The 15,813-nt window shown below is 39.0% G+C and overlaps 1 protein-coding gene across 2 annotated transcripts; it reads left to right on the forward strand.

Annotated features, from left to right (window-relative positions):
* Positions 1 to 7,002: 7,002 nt before the first annotated feature.
* LOC101849250 (diamine acetyltransferase 2) lies at positions 7,003 to 15,813 on the forward strand. Of its 2 annotated transcripts, none has more exons than XM_005109769.3 (5): positions 7,003 to 7,254; positions 11,921 to 11,972; positions 13,331 to 13,399; positions 14,262 to 14,407; positions 15,445 to 15,813. In XM_005109769.3, the coding sequence occupies exons 1-5, from the start codon at positions 7,183 to 7,185 to the stop codon at positions 15,619 to 15,621; spliced, it is 516 nt and encodes a 171-aa protein (XP_005109826.1). In that variant the 5' UTR covers positions 7,003 to 7,182; the 3' UTR covers positions 15,622 to 15,813. The 2 variants fall into 2 exon arrangements, with proteins under 2 accessions (XP_005109826.1, XP_005109827.2); XM_005109770.3 differs by lacking the exon at positions 7,003 to 7,254 and adding an exon at positions 8,645 to 9,196.

A 15,813-nucleotide genomic window follows, 5' to 3' on the forward strand; every position in this document is an offset into this window, starting at 1 on the left:
ATGAATCCTAAAGTTGGCAGCAGAGGAAAACAGTCGAACTAACATGGAGACCTCACATCGGTGAGGGGGCTCGGTGCGTCAGAAAAGCTGTAGAGAGGAAGAGCCCGAAACAGCGACGCATTCTCTCCTGATGATCTCCATGCTAGAGTCCGGGATACGGAGTGTTCGACGGTGAGCAGTGCATACGGCTGTTTAGACTACGTATTTTGGACCACTTGTCCACCCCTCCCTCCTGTTTATTCCTAACCCCCCCCCCTTTTTTTAAATCGATACCATAGGGTCGCTTTTAAGGACAAGCGGGCTAACCCAGATTTCGGGGGTTTCCAGAAATCTTGACCAACACCAAAAGTGGGCGTTGCCCTTCCTATAGGAGAAGTTTGGTTTCATTGGTGTGTATATTTGTTTGGTTATAGAGAAAACTGTCCTTGCCTTTTACAGAAACTGAACAAGGGGCAACAACTTTACCTTCATGCAATTTCCTCAAAACAGCATTTTGCTTGATAGCCCGCTTGTGTTTAAAAGAGACCATAGAGTAGTAGTGGAACGACATGACGATCCAAACAACAACACACCTGGCCCACGTCTGACAACTACATCTCCCCTCGACACCTGTCGTGGTATAAGAAGATAAAAGTAAAGTTGTTCCCGTATCGGATTTGGACATTAGGGATTGCCTTGTTAGTGAGACAACTTCCTGGGCCTTTGGCATATTGTGGTAGGGTGGCCAGTTCCTTTCCGCGCCGCCTTTACTTCCCCAACTGGAAGTCAGGTACCCGTTACTGTTACTGGGTGGGCAGGAGGGAGGGGGCGAAAAAAAAATCCGTGTCCGAACAGAGGCTCGAACCTGGACTTTCCGCTTCGTAGACGAGCGCATTTTTTTCTTTCTAATAAGAGGATAGAAAAAGTAAAAGAAAGATGTCCAGTGTAGTGTTGATTGGTTGCAACTGAAGACAGAGGCTACGAAAATGGACAGAGGTGTAGACAAATAAATATGTGAGGCAACGTGGTGGAATCAGGCTCTCGTCAATTTTTGGGCAGGTAGAGTTATTAGTATCATCTTAAAGCTTTTTCACTTGTCTTTATTTGGAAGAAAAAAATTTACATTTATGTTGAATACAAGTCGAGATATTTGCGAATGAAGGAGGTGGGGGTCACCTGTTTTCAGAGGTAAAATGAGTGAGAAAATGGCTGCCAAAGATTATTTATTTCCTTAGCTTAAGAGTCTGTGGTAACTGAAAATTTACATTTTTATGCCTTTAATCAACGTTTTTCAGATTTTTTTTCCACAGAAATCAGCTTTTTAATAGGCATGAAAGTTGTTGAGCCAAAAAACAAAAATTTGATAAAAATTCATAAACCTGCGGAAAAATGCAAATTTCTTCACTTTGAGTATTTTGACGAGAGCCTGATTCCACCACGCTGTCTCACATATAGAAACAAACAAAGGGGCTCTCTCTCCCTTTTCTCTTTCTCTTTCTCTTCTTCTCTTTTTCTTTTTTCTCTCTTATGAGAAAAGAGATAAAGAACAAAGAAAGGAGCTAACAGACAAATTAATATTAATTTGTTTTTGAAAAAACATTCAGAGATGAGAAAAATTGGGAAGGAGAAAAGATAGAAAGAAAGAAATCATACTGAGCAACGTATGAAGGGAAAGATTGGAACACAGAACACTGGGGGTGGGGTAAAGCTTAAAGTTCAAGACAGACATTATAAATTACCCTACTACCGAAGGACACAAATATATTTCCCTTTGCTTTAGTTTTAGGAGAGGTTTTACGGCGCTCGCAACTGCATATATCCCTTTGCTTTAGTTTTAGGAGAGGTTTTACGGCGCTCGCAACTGCATATATCCCTTTGCGTAGTTTATGTACAAAATACGTCGTCAGAGAAGTGGCTAACCTCTCTATTTTGTTGGCTCCTGTCTCCCAACACTTTGGTAAACCCCGTAAATCGATTTTGTGCGATACGTCTGCACAACTAGAGCTCATGCATTGAATACGTCACAATCAATTAGTGACCGGCCATTAGCGTCACCGATCCCTTGATTTCATGACGCAATAGGCTTAACTGGTCTTCCATTTTTTCACTACCTCATTAATTCCCCCTGATGTACAGTTATAATCGTCACTTTTAATAATAATAATAATAATAATAATAATAATAGATAGCGTTTGTATAGCGCATAACCCCGCTCGAAAGCAAGCTCTATGCGCTTTACACTTTTAAGCACAAGGGGGCTATCCCGAAAAAATAATAATGTTTTGAGAAAATTGAAGGTAAAGTTTTCGACCCTTGTTCAGTTTCTTTAGTAGACAAGGAGAGTTTTCTATATAATCGAACAAGTACAATATACATACCATTGAAACAAAATTGGTGTAGGTCAAGATTTCTGGAAACCCCCGAAATATGGGTTAGCTCACTTGTCTTAAAAGCGACCATATGTGAGGCAGCGTGGTGGAATCAGGCTCTCGTCAAAATAATCAAAGTGAAGAAACCTGCATTTTTCCGCAGGTTTGTGAATTTTTATTTAATTTTTGGTTTTTGACTCAACCCTTTCATGCCATTTAAAGAACTCATTTCTGTTTGGATTTTTCATGAAAACGTTGATTAAAGGCACAAAAAATGTAAATTTTCAGTTACCACGGACTCTTAAGCTAAGGTAACAACTAATCTTTGGCGCCATTTTCTCTCTAATTTTACCTCTGAAAACAGGTGACCCCCACCTCCTTCATTCGCAAATATCTCGACTTGTATTCAAGTTAACAAATACTCTGCTCATCCAAAAAAAAGACAAGTGAACAAGCTTTAAGATGATACCAATAACTCTACATGCTCAAAAATTGACGAGAGCCTGATTCCACCGCGCTGCCTCACATATTTACTTCAGTTGGGCTGTGGTGTTGTTCGAAACTCTGATGGAGTGTTCTTTCTTTAACTTTGATTGTTGGAGGTTGGGGGGGGGGGGGGAGTTTGAAAGGCTTTCCTCACTGTTATCTGTACTCTTCAGGTTAGGTACTTTGTCGTCATACGCAAATGTCCTAAGTTCGATTCCCATTTGGGGAAAAAGGGGTGGGGGGGGGATTTTTTATTGAGTATCTCTATCTCTCTGCTGGGAGGTCTCGCCACTTTAACTCTTTAAACCCCATCAGACGCTGGGAGGGTCCGGCGGTAATAACCCTGTTCCCCATCAGACGCTGGGAGGGTCCGGCTGTAATAACCCTGTTCCCCATCAGACTCTGGGAGTGTCCGACGGTAATAACCCTGTTCCCCATCAGACTCTGGGAGGGTCCGGCTGTAATAACCCTGTTCCCCATCAGACTCTGGGAGGGTCCGGCTGTAATAACCCTGTTCCCCATCAGACTCTGGGAGCGTCCAGCGGTAATACCCTGTTCCCCATCATCAGACTCTGGGAGGGTCCGGCTGTAATAACCCTATTCCCCATCAGACGCTGGGAGCGAGCTGTAATAACCCTGTTCCCCATCATCAGACGCTGGGAGCGAGCTGTGATAACCCTGTTCCCCATCATCGGACTCTGGGAGTGTCCGGCGGTAATAATCCTGTTCCTCATTGGACTCTGGGAGCGTCTGATATTAATGACAATTGTTTCGTTTCATTTAGTGCTAGTTTTTGCTTGTTTTTCGGAACTATTCCCGATCAAATTTTGTTTTTGTAATGACTTATCATTTGTCTTGCTAGCCTATAGACGTTGGGGGCAAGCTTTGGGGTTATAAGAAATGAGACATAGTTCACCAGGTTTAGCAGGTCACTGTAGAAAAAACGCCGGGAAACGGTGGAAAAAAACTTAGGGTTTAAAGAGTTAAAACACCTCACAGCGTATGAGGATTGTTAAAAAAAAAACCAAAACAAACAAACAAGCAAACAACAACAAAAATTTAATGCATTATTTTCCCAACGAGTAAGTTGCAGATGGGGGTTATTTTTCAATCACTTGCAGGGGAAAAAAAGTTTATTTTCGTTCTGAGCAAATGACCCACAATGGGCTAGTTTTGTGCACATTGGAATACGTCGGCCTTTTCCTATGTCCGCAAATACACATATTAGTTCAAAAATGGATAAAAGGCTACTTTAGCCCTCCATTCGACACTTACTTGACCTTGTACGCACATCCGGGGTCTACACTCTCCACGGGACCACAGTCATGTGAGTCAGATTGTGACGTCACGCGGGAAAGTGAAAGACGCTTTTGTTGTGCAAAGGAAATGACATTGAAACAACCCCCCCCCCCCCCCTCAGCTCGTACAAATGACAAAAAATTGTAGTGATTGAATGAAATGAAGAAAGATAACACACGTACAACATTGAGCAAGGACTCACTCACCGGCGATACCAACCTTGCAGTTCGCACGATGTCATTATGCGTGTATAGATATGTGTATGTATAATTATATTATTATATATACATATGTGAGGCAGCGTGGTGGAATCAGGCTCTCGTCAACTTATGGTCATGTAGAGTTATTGGTATCATCTGAAAGCTTGTTCACTTGTCTTTATTTGGTTGGAAAAAAAAATCAACTTATCTTGAATAAAAGTCGAGATATTTGTGAATGAAGGAGGTGGGGGTCACCTGTTTTCAGAGGTAAAATTAGTGAGAAAATGGCCGCCAAAGATTAGTTATTTCCGTAGCTTAAGATTCCGTGGTAACTAAAAATTTACATTTTTTGTGCTTTTAATTAATATTTTCATGAAAAATCCAAACAGAAATGAGTTCTTTAAATGGCATGAAAGGGTTGAGCCAAAAACCAAAAATTAAATAAAAATTCACAAACCTGCGGAAAAATGCAGGTTTCTTCACTTTGATTATTTTGACCAGAGCCTGATTCCACCACGCTGCCTCACAAATGAAGAAAGATAACACACTTACAAAAATGAGCACGATGTTATGGTCACAATGACATTTTAATATATGTACAGGCGACACCAACCTTGCAGTTCGCACGTTGTCATTATGTGTGTATAGATATGTGTACGCATAATTATATTATATTACATATATATATATACATGTGTGTGTGTGTGTGTGTGTGTGTGTGTGTGTGTGTGTGTGTGTGTGTGTGTGTGTGTGTGTGTGTGAGTGTGACTGTGTGTGTATGTGTGTGTGTGTGTGTGTGTGTGTGTGTGTGTGTGTGTGTGTGTGTGTGTAATCCTTTATGTATGCTGTCGCTACAATTTAACAAATTCAAAATTTTAAGAATGTGACGAAATAAAAATAAACAGCCCCGAAAAGCGAGGGGAGACAGTCAAGTGGAAGCTAGAGCTTTTAACCAAACATGACATCGCCTATGCCTGTCGTGTGTGCGCGTTCGCACTATTGGCAAATCCGAACCATATGTTGCAATCCGCGGGATTTGCTTAATTCTCCGTACTCTGCTCACTAGCAGTATACACTCTTCCTTATAAGTTATAGTGCAGAAGCACGGTTCATTATACATCCGTGGCTTCGCCCATGGCGTTTGGTGGTGTGGTGAACCTATGGATTTAACCCTGGGTTAAAGTACATTTAGACACCCCCTCCCCCCCCCCTCCCTGTATTTTAAAAAAAGATAAGACAAAGGCACCTTTCGTGGATTATGAACGGGTGACCCAGATAACGGACCCTCCTGTAGTGCTGTTAGTTCTTTGCAGTTATAGTGATAATGCTCTTGATGAAGAATTCATGACACCACGGGGCGGTGCTACTGACTGAAGTGTCTTTAGGCCATTCCCAAAGGGGGGACATTAACATGTTCTTATGCTCCGTAGAATTGTAAAAGGGCAGGTTCATCAAAGCCATGTTCGTAACAGGGCCTGCATTGCAACAGGGAACTGCTGCTTTTTCTTTTCTAATCCTTACTATCGTCATGTTTCCTCTACTTCTTTCGTATATTTGTCATTCTCTTGTGAACTGCTATTCGGGGTGCCTTGATTGTCGAAGCAGACTTTGTGCTGTTGAAGCTAGAGAGGTAATCAGAGTAAGTCTGATTCCCTGTATAGACTTCTCTGTTGAATCCACGTCGAATATATGACCTTATGCAGCTGCGAGCGCCGTAAAACCTTTACTAAAATTATAAAAAAGGAGATTTCATTCTCTGAACCTGTTACTATGGTGTAGGTTTTTCAGGGTCCAGAGTATTATTATGTCATGAATAATCAGCAGTGCCCACAATATAAGCTCCCACAGGAAAAACTGATGGCAAACCAAAGAGGCGTAGTAGACCCAGAGCAACCTCTGGAGAGCCTAAACAGATGAGTGACAGGAAACACCGCATAATAATAATAATAATAATAATAATAATAATAATAATAATAATAATAATAATAATAATGATAATAATAATAATAATAATAATAATAATAATAATAATAATAATAATAATGATAATAATAATAATAATAATAATAATAATAATAATAATAATAATAATAATAATAATAACAACAACAATAATAATAACAATAATAGGCCTAGGAATGAGAACAATAATAATGATAATGAATATTATAATAATAATAATGATGATGATATTAATAATAATAATAATAATAATAATGAAATACTAATAACAATAACAACAACAATACTACTACTACTACTACTACTACTACTACTACTACTACTACTACTACTACTACTACTACTACTAATAATAATAATAATAATAATAATAACAATAACAAACAAACACAACAACATCGTCAACAAGAACAACAATTAACAACCACATCAATAATAATAATAATAATGATAATGATAATAATAATAATAATAATAATAATAATAATAATAATAATAATAATAATAATAATAATAATAATAATAATAATAATTATTATTATTATTATTATTATACAGTGGAATCCTGTTTACAGGTGTGGCGACATTATACACTTAAAACACTGATGCAACAATGCTGTTATTTGAAAGTTGAAGTCGAAAAAGTTCATCGTCAGTTTCCAGGTCATCTTAGATTAGATATAGTTCTAGACTGCTTGGTCTACTTTCTAGCCATCGGTTGGCATTTGATAAGAAGTAGCTGCCACACAAGGCTAGAGTGGTGCCGGGTAGTGATAGATCTGGTGATAGTGATTGTGACTCTAACAAAAGTCCACTGTCCGTTCTAGTCATTTACCAAGTTTATCTGTTTGAATTTAGGACTCTTTTCCTGCATTTTATTCTACAATATGGCTCAGTCGAACGTTCTCATACGACCGGCAAAACCTGAAGACTGTGATGAAATTATGAGACTTATTGTTGTAAGTGTATGATTCTTAGGATTCTATCATCTAGATCTAGATTTAGATCTAGATTTCTAGATCTATAGCTAGAATCTAGATATATCCACTAGATCTAGTGGAAAATCTTTGCTCCAACGTTCTTCATTCACAACTATTTTTAGATTTTGACCCCTTTTCGAGCATGAATGGTCTGAGGGTGAAATGTAAACAACTCTGATTGGTAAAACGGTACAAATTCTAGCTCACTTCAAGCTTGTTTGTGCTAGACTGTATCCGTGTGCCCTGCTAGCTGCTATTGTCTGTTGATCTTTCAGTTTTACACTTGGATTGACTTTAAAAATTCGTTTTTATTGTGTTTTAGAGCTTTTAAAAGATTAAATAACCTTCCTGTAGTTTTACTGTAGATTTCTCAGTTCGGATTCCTTACCAAGAGGCTACCGAGGCGGTCTATGTGCATGTTTGTGTGTGTGTGTTGGTGTGTTTGTCATGTCATGTGTGTGTATATGTGTGCGTGTGCGTGTGCTCTCGTGTGGCTATGGTGCTATTGCTTATTATTGCAACGAAGTGACTATTCGGACTCAAGTCCGAATATGAAAAAATGTTATTCGGACTCTGATTCTTGTCCAGCATGACATCACTTCCGACTTCCTGTGACTCGTGACTCCGGCTTCCTGTCCTGCCTCACTCGTGACTCGCCTCAGGCTGGGTAGAGACCGGGATCGCTGCGGGCAAAATGGCGTTTTGAGCAGGAGCTGAGTTTTTATCTTATGATGAATTTGAGGCCGGCCTGAAAAGTTATAGCGCTTTTAATAATGTTTATTTGTCAAGAGGTCATCAGAAGCAATTAGAGATGGCTCGTTAGCGTGTGTCGGGGTCGGATGGGCAGCCTGCACACGTGTGGCTGTGTGCGTGTCGGGGAGGGGGATGGAGCACTATCGGTCCGGGCGTTGAACGTCGCATACGCGTCAGTCTTTTTTCCCCCGGCAACTGATCATTATTACAATAATAAGCTAGTCTTGACGTAGATCTACGCAATAAATTGTGCGCTGGTCTATGGAATTAAAAGTTGCCGTATGCTCAGCTCTACACAGCAACACAACTTTTTCTTGGTAAACAATCGAGATGACACAGGCTTGTGTATTTGAACGAATCGGTCTTTTTTTTTTACACAGCTCATAATATGCAGGTGCCAGGTGGTCTGCTAATCTTCAATTTTACCTTTTTCTACAACAAAGAAAGTGGAAAACATGGGGGGGGGGGGGATGCATATCAATGAGGCGGCGGGCATCGGATCGGCAGAAAAGGTGTGGGGGAAACTAAAAAATGGCGGAAAATGGGAAGCCCTGAACGTTAGATCTATAGAACGAAGACACTTCCTTTTTTCCGGACCCGAGTCCGAATAACGACGGCCTGTTTCTTATTGCAAACGTATGTATATAATCAGGTAGCGAAAACACGGCACGAAAGCAGACTCACGGCCATCCAAGAGCGTGGTTTCGGTGAAATGGGGGTAATTCAGATCTCTGTTTCTTTGCTCTTATGTTATAAAACGCCACATGCTTGTTAGACTATTAGATTGCTTTTATCAATATACAGAAGGGAAACAATAAATCCTGGATTGTTGGTCCTTATATTAACATGTTGAATTATGTCCCTGTAATTGTAGGCCCTACTTTTATTTATCTACCCTCACAACAAAGATTGTCTGATCTTAGTGATCTTTACTCACTCCTCCTTCCTGTTTCAATCACATGTACTCATGCTCATTATGATTTATTTAGTCTTGTCAGTGAAGCCAGAGAGGGCAGACCTCATATTATTTTCATCATTAAATTACCCTTCTTCATCTAGAAACGGAGTTTTTACTTTTGCTTTATTAAATACAATAATGGCAAACAACCCCAGTGCAACAATGCTGAACGCTGTAAAAAAAAGTTCAGATTTTTTTCGTTATAATAGTGTAAGTTGTTTGTATATCCGGGTATTTGGAGCTGGAGAATCACCGTGGAAAGGGAAGCCCCTCGCGGTCTGAATGCGAGGTCCCCCGGTTCAAAATTGACTACAATGCTTTCGAATGTTTTGCAGAAAGATTGATGATTAAGTACCGTCTTTTCATTGGCGAAGAACAATACAGCTTTGAGCGTGGTTTCCTGTGGTTATTATTTTTGGCCTTTGGCGTTTAGATAGAAAACCTTGTAAAAAAGGTCTAAGTTTTCAAAGATCATTTTTAACATGAAATGTGTAAAATGCCAGCTAAAAAAAGGTACCTAAAGAAAGAACAGTTTTTTTTCTATTAGAATAAACTCATCGGCTTGGAATTATTTTGCTTGAATCCTTCTGCGAAATTACCGGGAGCACTCAGTATACTACAGTATTGAGCCAGCTCGCTCGCCACGAAGGCTGGTGCGACGCCGGCTGAGACAACGCTCTGTGTTTTTATTGAACTAACGATAGATCATCGTGTTTGAGGCAATAAAATACTGATTTGTAATGATACCATAGTCTTAAAAAATATTAAGCTTCATTTCTATGTTATAGTGATTGTACTCTTTTAATGTAGAGATGTTTGGTGCACTTGGTACTCTTTTACTATCTGTCTAACATGGGTTTGCAGCCGGTTAACAATTTCAGCAATATTTTATTAATATGTTAATGTTAAATTGAAACAGCTGCCATTCTCTTAAACATTGACTGGGAGGTAAAAGTATGGTACCAAAATTCTCAGGAGACATAGGCCTTTCAATGAAACAGATGAATTTGACATACAGGTACTTGGAAAATTTAGTGTCTGGTACCTAGTATAATGCTAATATTTCATTGCGTTTGATGTGAAGTCCATTCTTGTTAAAATTTTGTTTGGCCCTTAAGTTTTTTTCTCTGTGAACTTTTGTATGTTACCTTGTAGTGGCGTAGCCAAGGTAACTGCTAAATTTAAAGTCTCTATCTCAATTCTAAGACCCCCATTGCTATGGAAGCATGTTGCTCAACTTCGGAGGCCATTTTCTCCTTTTCATTTTTCCTCACCTCGCACAATTAAAAGTTCTGTATTTTCGCCAAATATGGTCATATTTACCTCATTCTTGTTTTAAATTGTAGGGAAAAGGTGATAGTTTTTAAAAACAGTGTTAACTCAGTTTTGAATTTTCCTTCATATATGACTGATATTGACCGGCAGGGACACATATGTATAGGCTGCTAGGCAAAAGTGATTGGCTGTTTTCACCGAACTAATTCAACACAATGGATTGCTGGATGTAAATGAACAAATATGTGAGGCATTGTGTGGTGAAATCAGGCGCTCGTCAAAATAATAAAATCGAAGAAAAAGGCTTTTTTCCACCAGTTTGCAATTTTTATCAAAATTTTATATTTTGGCGAAACACCTAACTTTTATTCTCATATGAAAACACATTTCCATGTGAATTTTACTGAAAATCCTTGTTTAAATTAAAAGCAAAAGATATGTAGTTTTCAGTATTTAAGGACTCTTAAAGCTATTCAAGCTACCATACTTTGGCGGCTATTTTCTCATTAATTTAACCACTGAAACTAGGCTAATTGCAAATATCTCGACTTCTATTCAAGCTTGATCCAATGGGTCGTAAATTCTTTTCAATTTAAAAACTACCAATTTATCTTGAGTAGAAGTCAGGATATTCATGCTTGAACCAAGTGGGAGTCGCCCGGTTTCAAAGGTGTAATTAACAAGAAAATTGGCCCCAAATTTTGGCGACTTCCAAAGCTTGAGAGTCCTTGGAAACTAAGTTTACTTTTTTTGTGTTTTGACTAGGAGGTAAAAGGATGGTACCAAAATTCTCAGGAGACATAGGCCTTTCAATGAAACAGATGAATTTGACATATAGGTTCTTGGAAAATTTAGTGTCTGGTACCTAGTATAATGCTAATATTTCGTTGCATTTGATGTGAAGTCCATTCTCGTTAAAATTTTGTTTGGCCCCTAAGTTTTTTTCTCTGTGAATGAATAGTTTTCTACTTTTGTATGTTACCTTGTAGTGGCGTAGCCAAGGCAACTGCTAAATTTTGAAAATGGAGTTGTTGCTATTCAAGCTAGATCTACTTTCCCTTGAATCCTACTATCCCTTGAATAGTAAAACTGCTAAATTTTGGAAATGGAGTTGTTGGTATGATCTTAAAGTTAAAGTTCATACATTTGTCTTGCTGTTGATGAAAAAATTATCATCTATCTGGATCAGAAGTCAAGATACTTATGTCAGGGGTAAGATTATCGAGGAAAAGGCCACCAAAGTTCTGCCATTTTAACATTATACCCATTTTAACATTATAAAAGCCTTTTTCTTCGATTTTATTATTTTGGCGAGCGCCTGATTTCACCACACAACGTTTTTAAGTAAAAGTGACAAGGCACACAGCAAATTGTTTCTAAATGGACATAAAAAGTACTCAGCCAAAAATGAAAAATTCGATAAAAATTGCCAAAGGGAGGGGGGGGGGGGGGGTTGGAATGATGTTTTCTTCAGTTTCATTATTTTGACGAGCGCCTGATTCCACCACGCTGCTTCACGTATATGTCTGACTGCTGGATTTGATGTTGAGTGTTTTATGAACAGTTTTTTCCTGATGGTTCAGATTGCAAGGAATTGTTTTATCTGGACTAATTAATTAATTTGTTCTTCGATTAAATCAATGGGTTTTTTTCCTACAGGAACTTGCTGAGTTTGAGAAGATGGCAGACCAAGTTCATATAACAACTGACAGTACGTCCTTCGGAGTTTGCTCTTTTATTATATTTTTTTTTTGGTTTGTTTTGTCCTGTGTCCTGATTTTGGTGCCCTTGTGTGTTGGTTACGTTGTTGTTGTTGTTAGCGATCCAGGTGTTGGTTATGTAAGAATGTATTGACATGGTGCGAATTGTTATGTTTTCTTGAAAAACAAAACTAGAAAAAGGGGAATTGTTAAGTGGGTGGTGATGATGATGATGATAATGATGATGTCTTTTATTTTCTATAATTAAGTATAAGTTTATTTGATCAGCTGGGTTTTTTTGCTTTTTTAGAAACAGTTTGTACTTCTCTGGGATCACAACATGGCCTGAGTTTGTATAGTTTAGAATAGGCCTACCTTGGGTTTTTTTCACTGCAATTATGTGCTAAAGCATAGTCAAAACAATCTTTGTAAAGAAATACTGTTGAAAGAATGACACTGAAAGACTGATTAATTGGGCTATGACCCTGGAGTGGTTAAAAAATGTGAGGCAGCATTGTGGAATCAGGCTCTTGTCAAAATAATGGAATCGAAGAAAACAGCAGTTTTCTCCCTGCATAGGAATTTTTTTCAAATTTTTGTTTTTTTGACTCAACACCTTTTATGTCCATTTACAAACACATTCCTCTGAGGATTTCACCGAAAACGTTGATTAAAGGCACAAAAATATAAATTTACAGTTTCCATGGACTCTCCGGCTTTGGAATTTACCGAGCATTGGCGGCCATTTTCTTGCTAATTTACCTCTTAAATCAGGTGACCCCCACCTCCTTCAATCCAAAATATTTCCACTTCTATATTGAAGATGAATGGATAATTTTTTCATTGAAAGCAAGACAAATGAACAAGCTTTAAGATGATACCAATAACTCAATATGCCCAAAATTGACGAGAGCCTGATTCCACCACGCTGCCTCACAAATGTCCATAGACATAGAAGAAACATTGAACACTTAGTTTAATCTTGAATGTTTTTCCAGGTCTTGTTTGAACTTTTCTCCCTTTTTTTCTCTCTCACAAAACAGTAATCCCAATTGCTTTGTTCCCAAATGAATTGTTCCCCCCCCCCCCCACCCCCCTTACTATTTCAATTTATACTTTTATACTAAGAATGGAATTATTCATACTTTTATACTAAGTATGGAATTATTCATTCGTACCAACTGTTGTGAAGTTACTGAACACACGGTGATACAAATGAAACACACACACAGAGAGAGAGAGAGAGAGAGAGAGAGAGAGAGAGAGAGAGAGAGAGAGAGAGAGAGAGAGAGAGAGAGAGAGAGAGAGAGAAAGACAGAGAGAGATAGAGAGATAGAGAGAGAGATTTACTTTTTTCTTTTTCATTCAGCTCTGAGGAAGGACATGTTTGCAGAAAAACCCCTCTGTTCTTCCATTGTAGCCGAGCTGGCTGGTTCAGGTCAGTGTGTCAAGGTTATGTTTCTTTCACTGCAATGTACAGGTATGTCAATTGATGGAATAGAAAATAAAAGGAAAAAAAAAAGACACTTCTTTTCAATCCATTCGAGAGGGAAATTATGGTTACAATGACCTTTTATTATATGTACCGTATATATGAAAAAAACCCAGACGTGTCTGGCATTGTATTGAAATAAAGCGCTCGAATCAAACTGAAGAAACCAACATTTTTCAGCCCGTCAGGTAATCTTTTGGAGGGGGGGGGGGGGGGGGGGCTCGACACCATTTACTTTTATGTCCCTTGAAAAACACATATCTGTTGGTTTTATTGAAAAACATGGATGAAGGGTACAGAGGATTCGAAAATGTGCAGTTTCCAAAGACACTGGCAGAACTTTGGTGGCCTTTTCCTCGATAATCTTACCCCTGACATAAATCTTGACTTCTAATCCAGGTAGATGCTTATTGTTTCATCAATAGCAAGACAAACGAACGAGCTTCAACTTTAAGATCATACCAACAACTCCATTTCCCAAAAAAGCAAGAACAGACAGATATTCGTACTAACTGTCGTGAAGTTACTGAACACACGGTGCTACAAATGAAAGAGAGAGAGAGAGAGAGAGAGAGAGAGAGAGAGAGAGAGAGAGAGAGAGAGGGGGAGGGAGGGAGGGAGAGAGAGAGATGTATTTACTAATGTCTTGTCTTGTTGTGCATATGCGTGAGTGCACCTAACCTTTGTAACATCTACTACGATTGTTAACGACCAAGACAAATTTCTCCCGCCGAGATGAATAAAGATTGTCATTGTCATTTGTTCCCTGAAGTTGACATATTGTTGCGGGGTTTTGTATGTCGTGCAGAACCCAGACAGCTGATTGGCTACTCGTTGTTCTACCCGATCTACTCGACCTGGGATGGCGTGTCCATGTACCTGGAAGACCTCTACGTCACTCCATCGCAGAGAGGACAGGGCTTGGGGAAGAAAATCTGGCAACATGTCACAAAGGTACGACCTAAGATTGTCTTTTTGAAAGGAGGGACTGAGTGGAGTAGTTCTCGTTCCTTATAATATTTTTAAAGAATGTGTGTGTGTGTGTATGTGTGTGTGTGTGTGTGTATGTGTATGTGGTTTAGCTAAACACACCCTCCTCTTGTAGCAGTCCAACTTGCACTGACTGTGACAATTCTCTTGCCCCTCGACTGCGACTCACTCTCACGTCTTTCACAGTCCGTGGCTCAAGCCTCGGCCTGCCCTTGATCTCTTCATCAATGTCAAATAGGTACTCGATTACTTTCCCTTAATAAACTAACTAACCATGTGTGTGTGTGTGTGTGTGTGTGTGTGTGTGTGTGTGTGATGGGAGGGGAGAGGTGGGATAATGAGGAGATTATTTGTCATTTATCATGTCTTTTTAAAGGGAGTTGGAGTAATTGCTTTCCCATTTCTCATATTTTTTTTCTCAAGGGGAAAAGGGGGAGTAATTATTTTTTGTTTCTCATTGGTATCTCTTATCACATCTTTTTCTTTTGGCTGTCTCTCATTTATTTTCTCATTTCCCTTGTATCTGCCACTTCCAAGAAAGCAGTCTATGAAATTTGCTTTCTCACGGATCCATTTGATTCACTCTCACATTCCAGCAAAAATGACACTTTTTTTCTGCATTCTCTGCTCCTTACAACTGGGAAATGCCCCATATAAGTGACCTTTTCATGTGTCTTGGAATATATGCTACAGTTCAGTGAAAGTACTCTACTGAAGAAGAAAAAAATATTTTAAAAACACAAAAAGATCATTTATCGATGTTGGAAAGTTTCTCAAAAAGATTAACCATCATAACCTGTGAAATGGAAGTACCTGACTAATTTTTCTTTATTTAAAAGAAAAGAGCAGCTCTATCTTTGTGGGATAACTTCTCAAAAAGGTGTATTCTCATTGAAAGGGAAGTGTCCATTTTTTCCCCAATCTCCACGATTTATTCTCAAAGCTAGTGAACGTCCCATGACCCATTTTTTTTGTAATTTTTTGCTACCGTATCTCCACAGGCTGCTTTAGATCTGAACTGTCAGCGTTTGCATCTAGCAGTACTGAACTGGAATACGTTTGCCAAAGATTTCTACCTTCGCTGCGGTCTCATTGATCTGACGGAAACGGAAGACTGGCATTTGATGAGAATGAGGAGGAAGGAGATGGAAAACTTTGTGAAAGATCTCAAAGACTAGTAGCTTCCCTTTGACTCCTTTGATGTCATGCAGGACTCAAAAGCTGGTTATGAACACCTCCGATAAACGTGCCTGCATCAGCAATTTTGTTACATGCTGGACTGCTTTAGACAAATTGCTACCTTAAAATTACCAAGTGTAAGGCAGCGCGGTGGAATCAGGCTCTCGTCAAAATAATCGAAGTGAAGAAAC

The sequence above is a fragment of the Aplysia californica genome, unplaced genomic scaffold, assembly GCF_000002075.1.
Source record: "Aplysia californica isolate F4 #8 unplaced genomic scaffold, AplCal3.0 scaffold00815, whole genome shotgun sequence".
NCBI classification, from domain to species: domain Eukaryota; kingdom Metazoa; phylum Mollusca; class Gastropoda; order Aplysiida; family Aplysiidae; genus Aplysia; species Aplysia californica.

Coding starts and splice junctions, on each gene's coding strand:
- LOC101849250 (XM_005109770.3), top strand. CDS start 8,996: ATGCTCATTATGATTTATTTAGTCTTGTCAGTGAAGCCAGAGAGGGCA. Junction 11,973..13,330: donor AGTTCATATAACAACTGACA/GTACGTCCTTCG, acceptor TTTTTCATTCAG/CTCTGAGGAAGGACATGTTT. Junction 14,408..15,444: donor TCTGGCAACATGTCACAAAG/GTACGACCTAAG, acceptor GTATCTCCACAG/GCTGCTTTAGATCTGAACTG.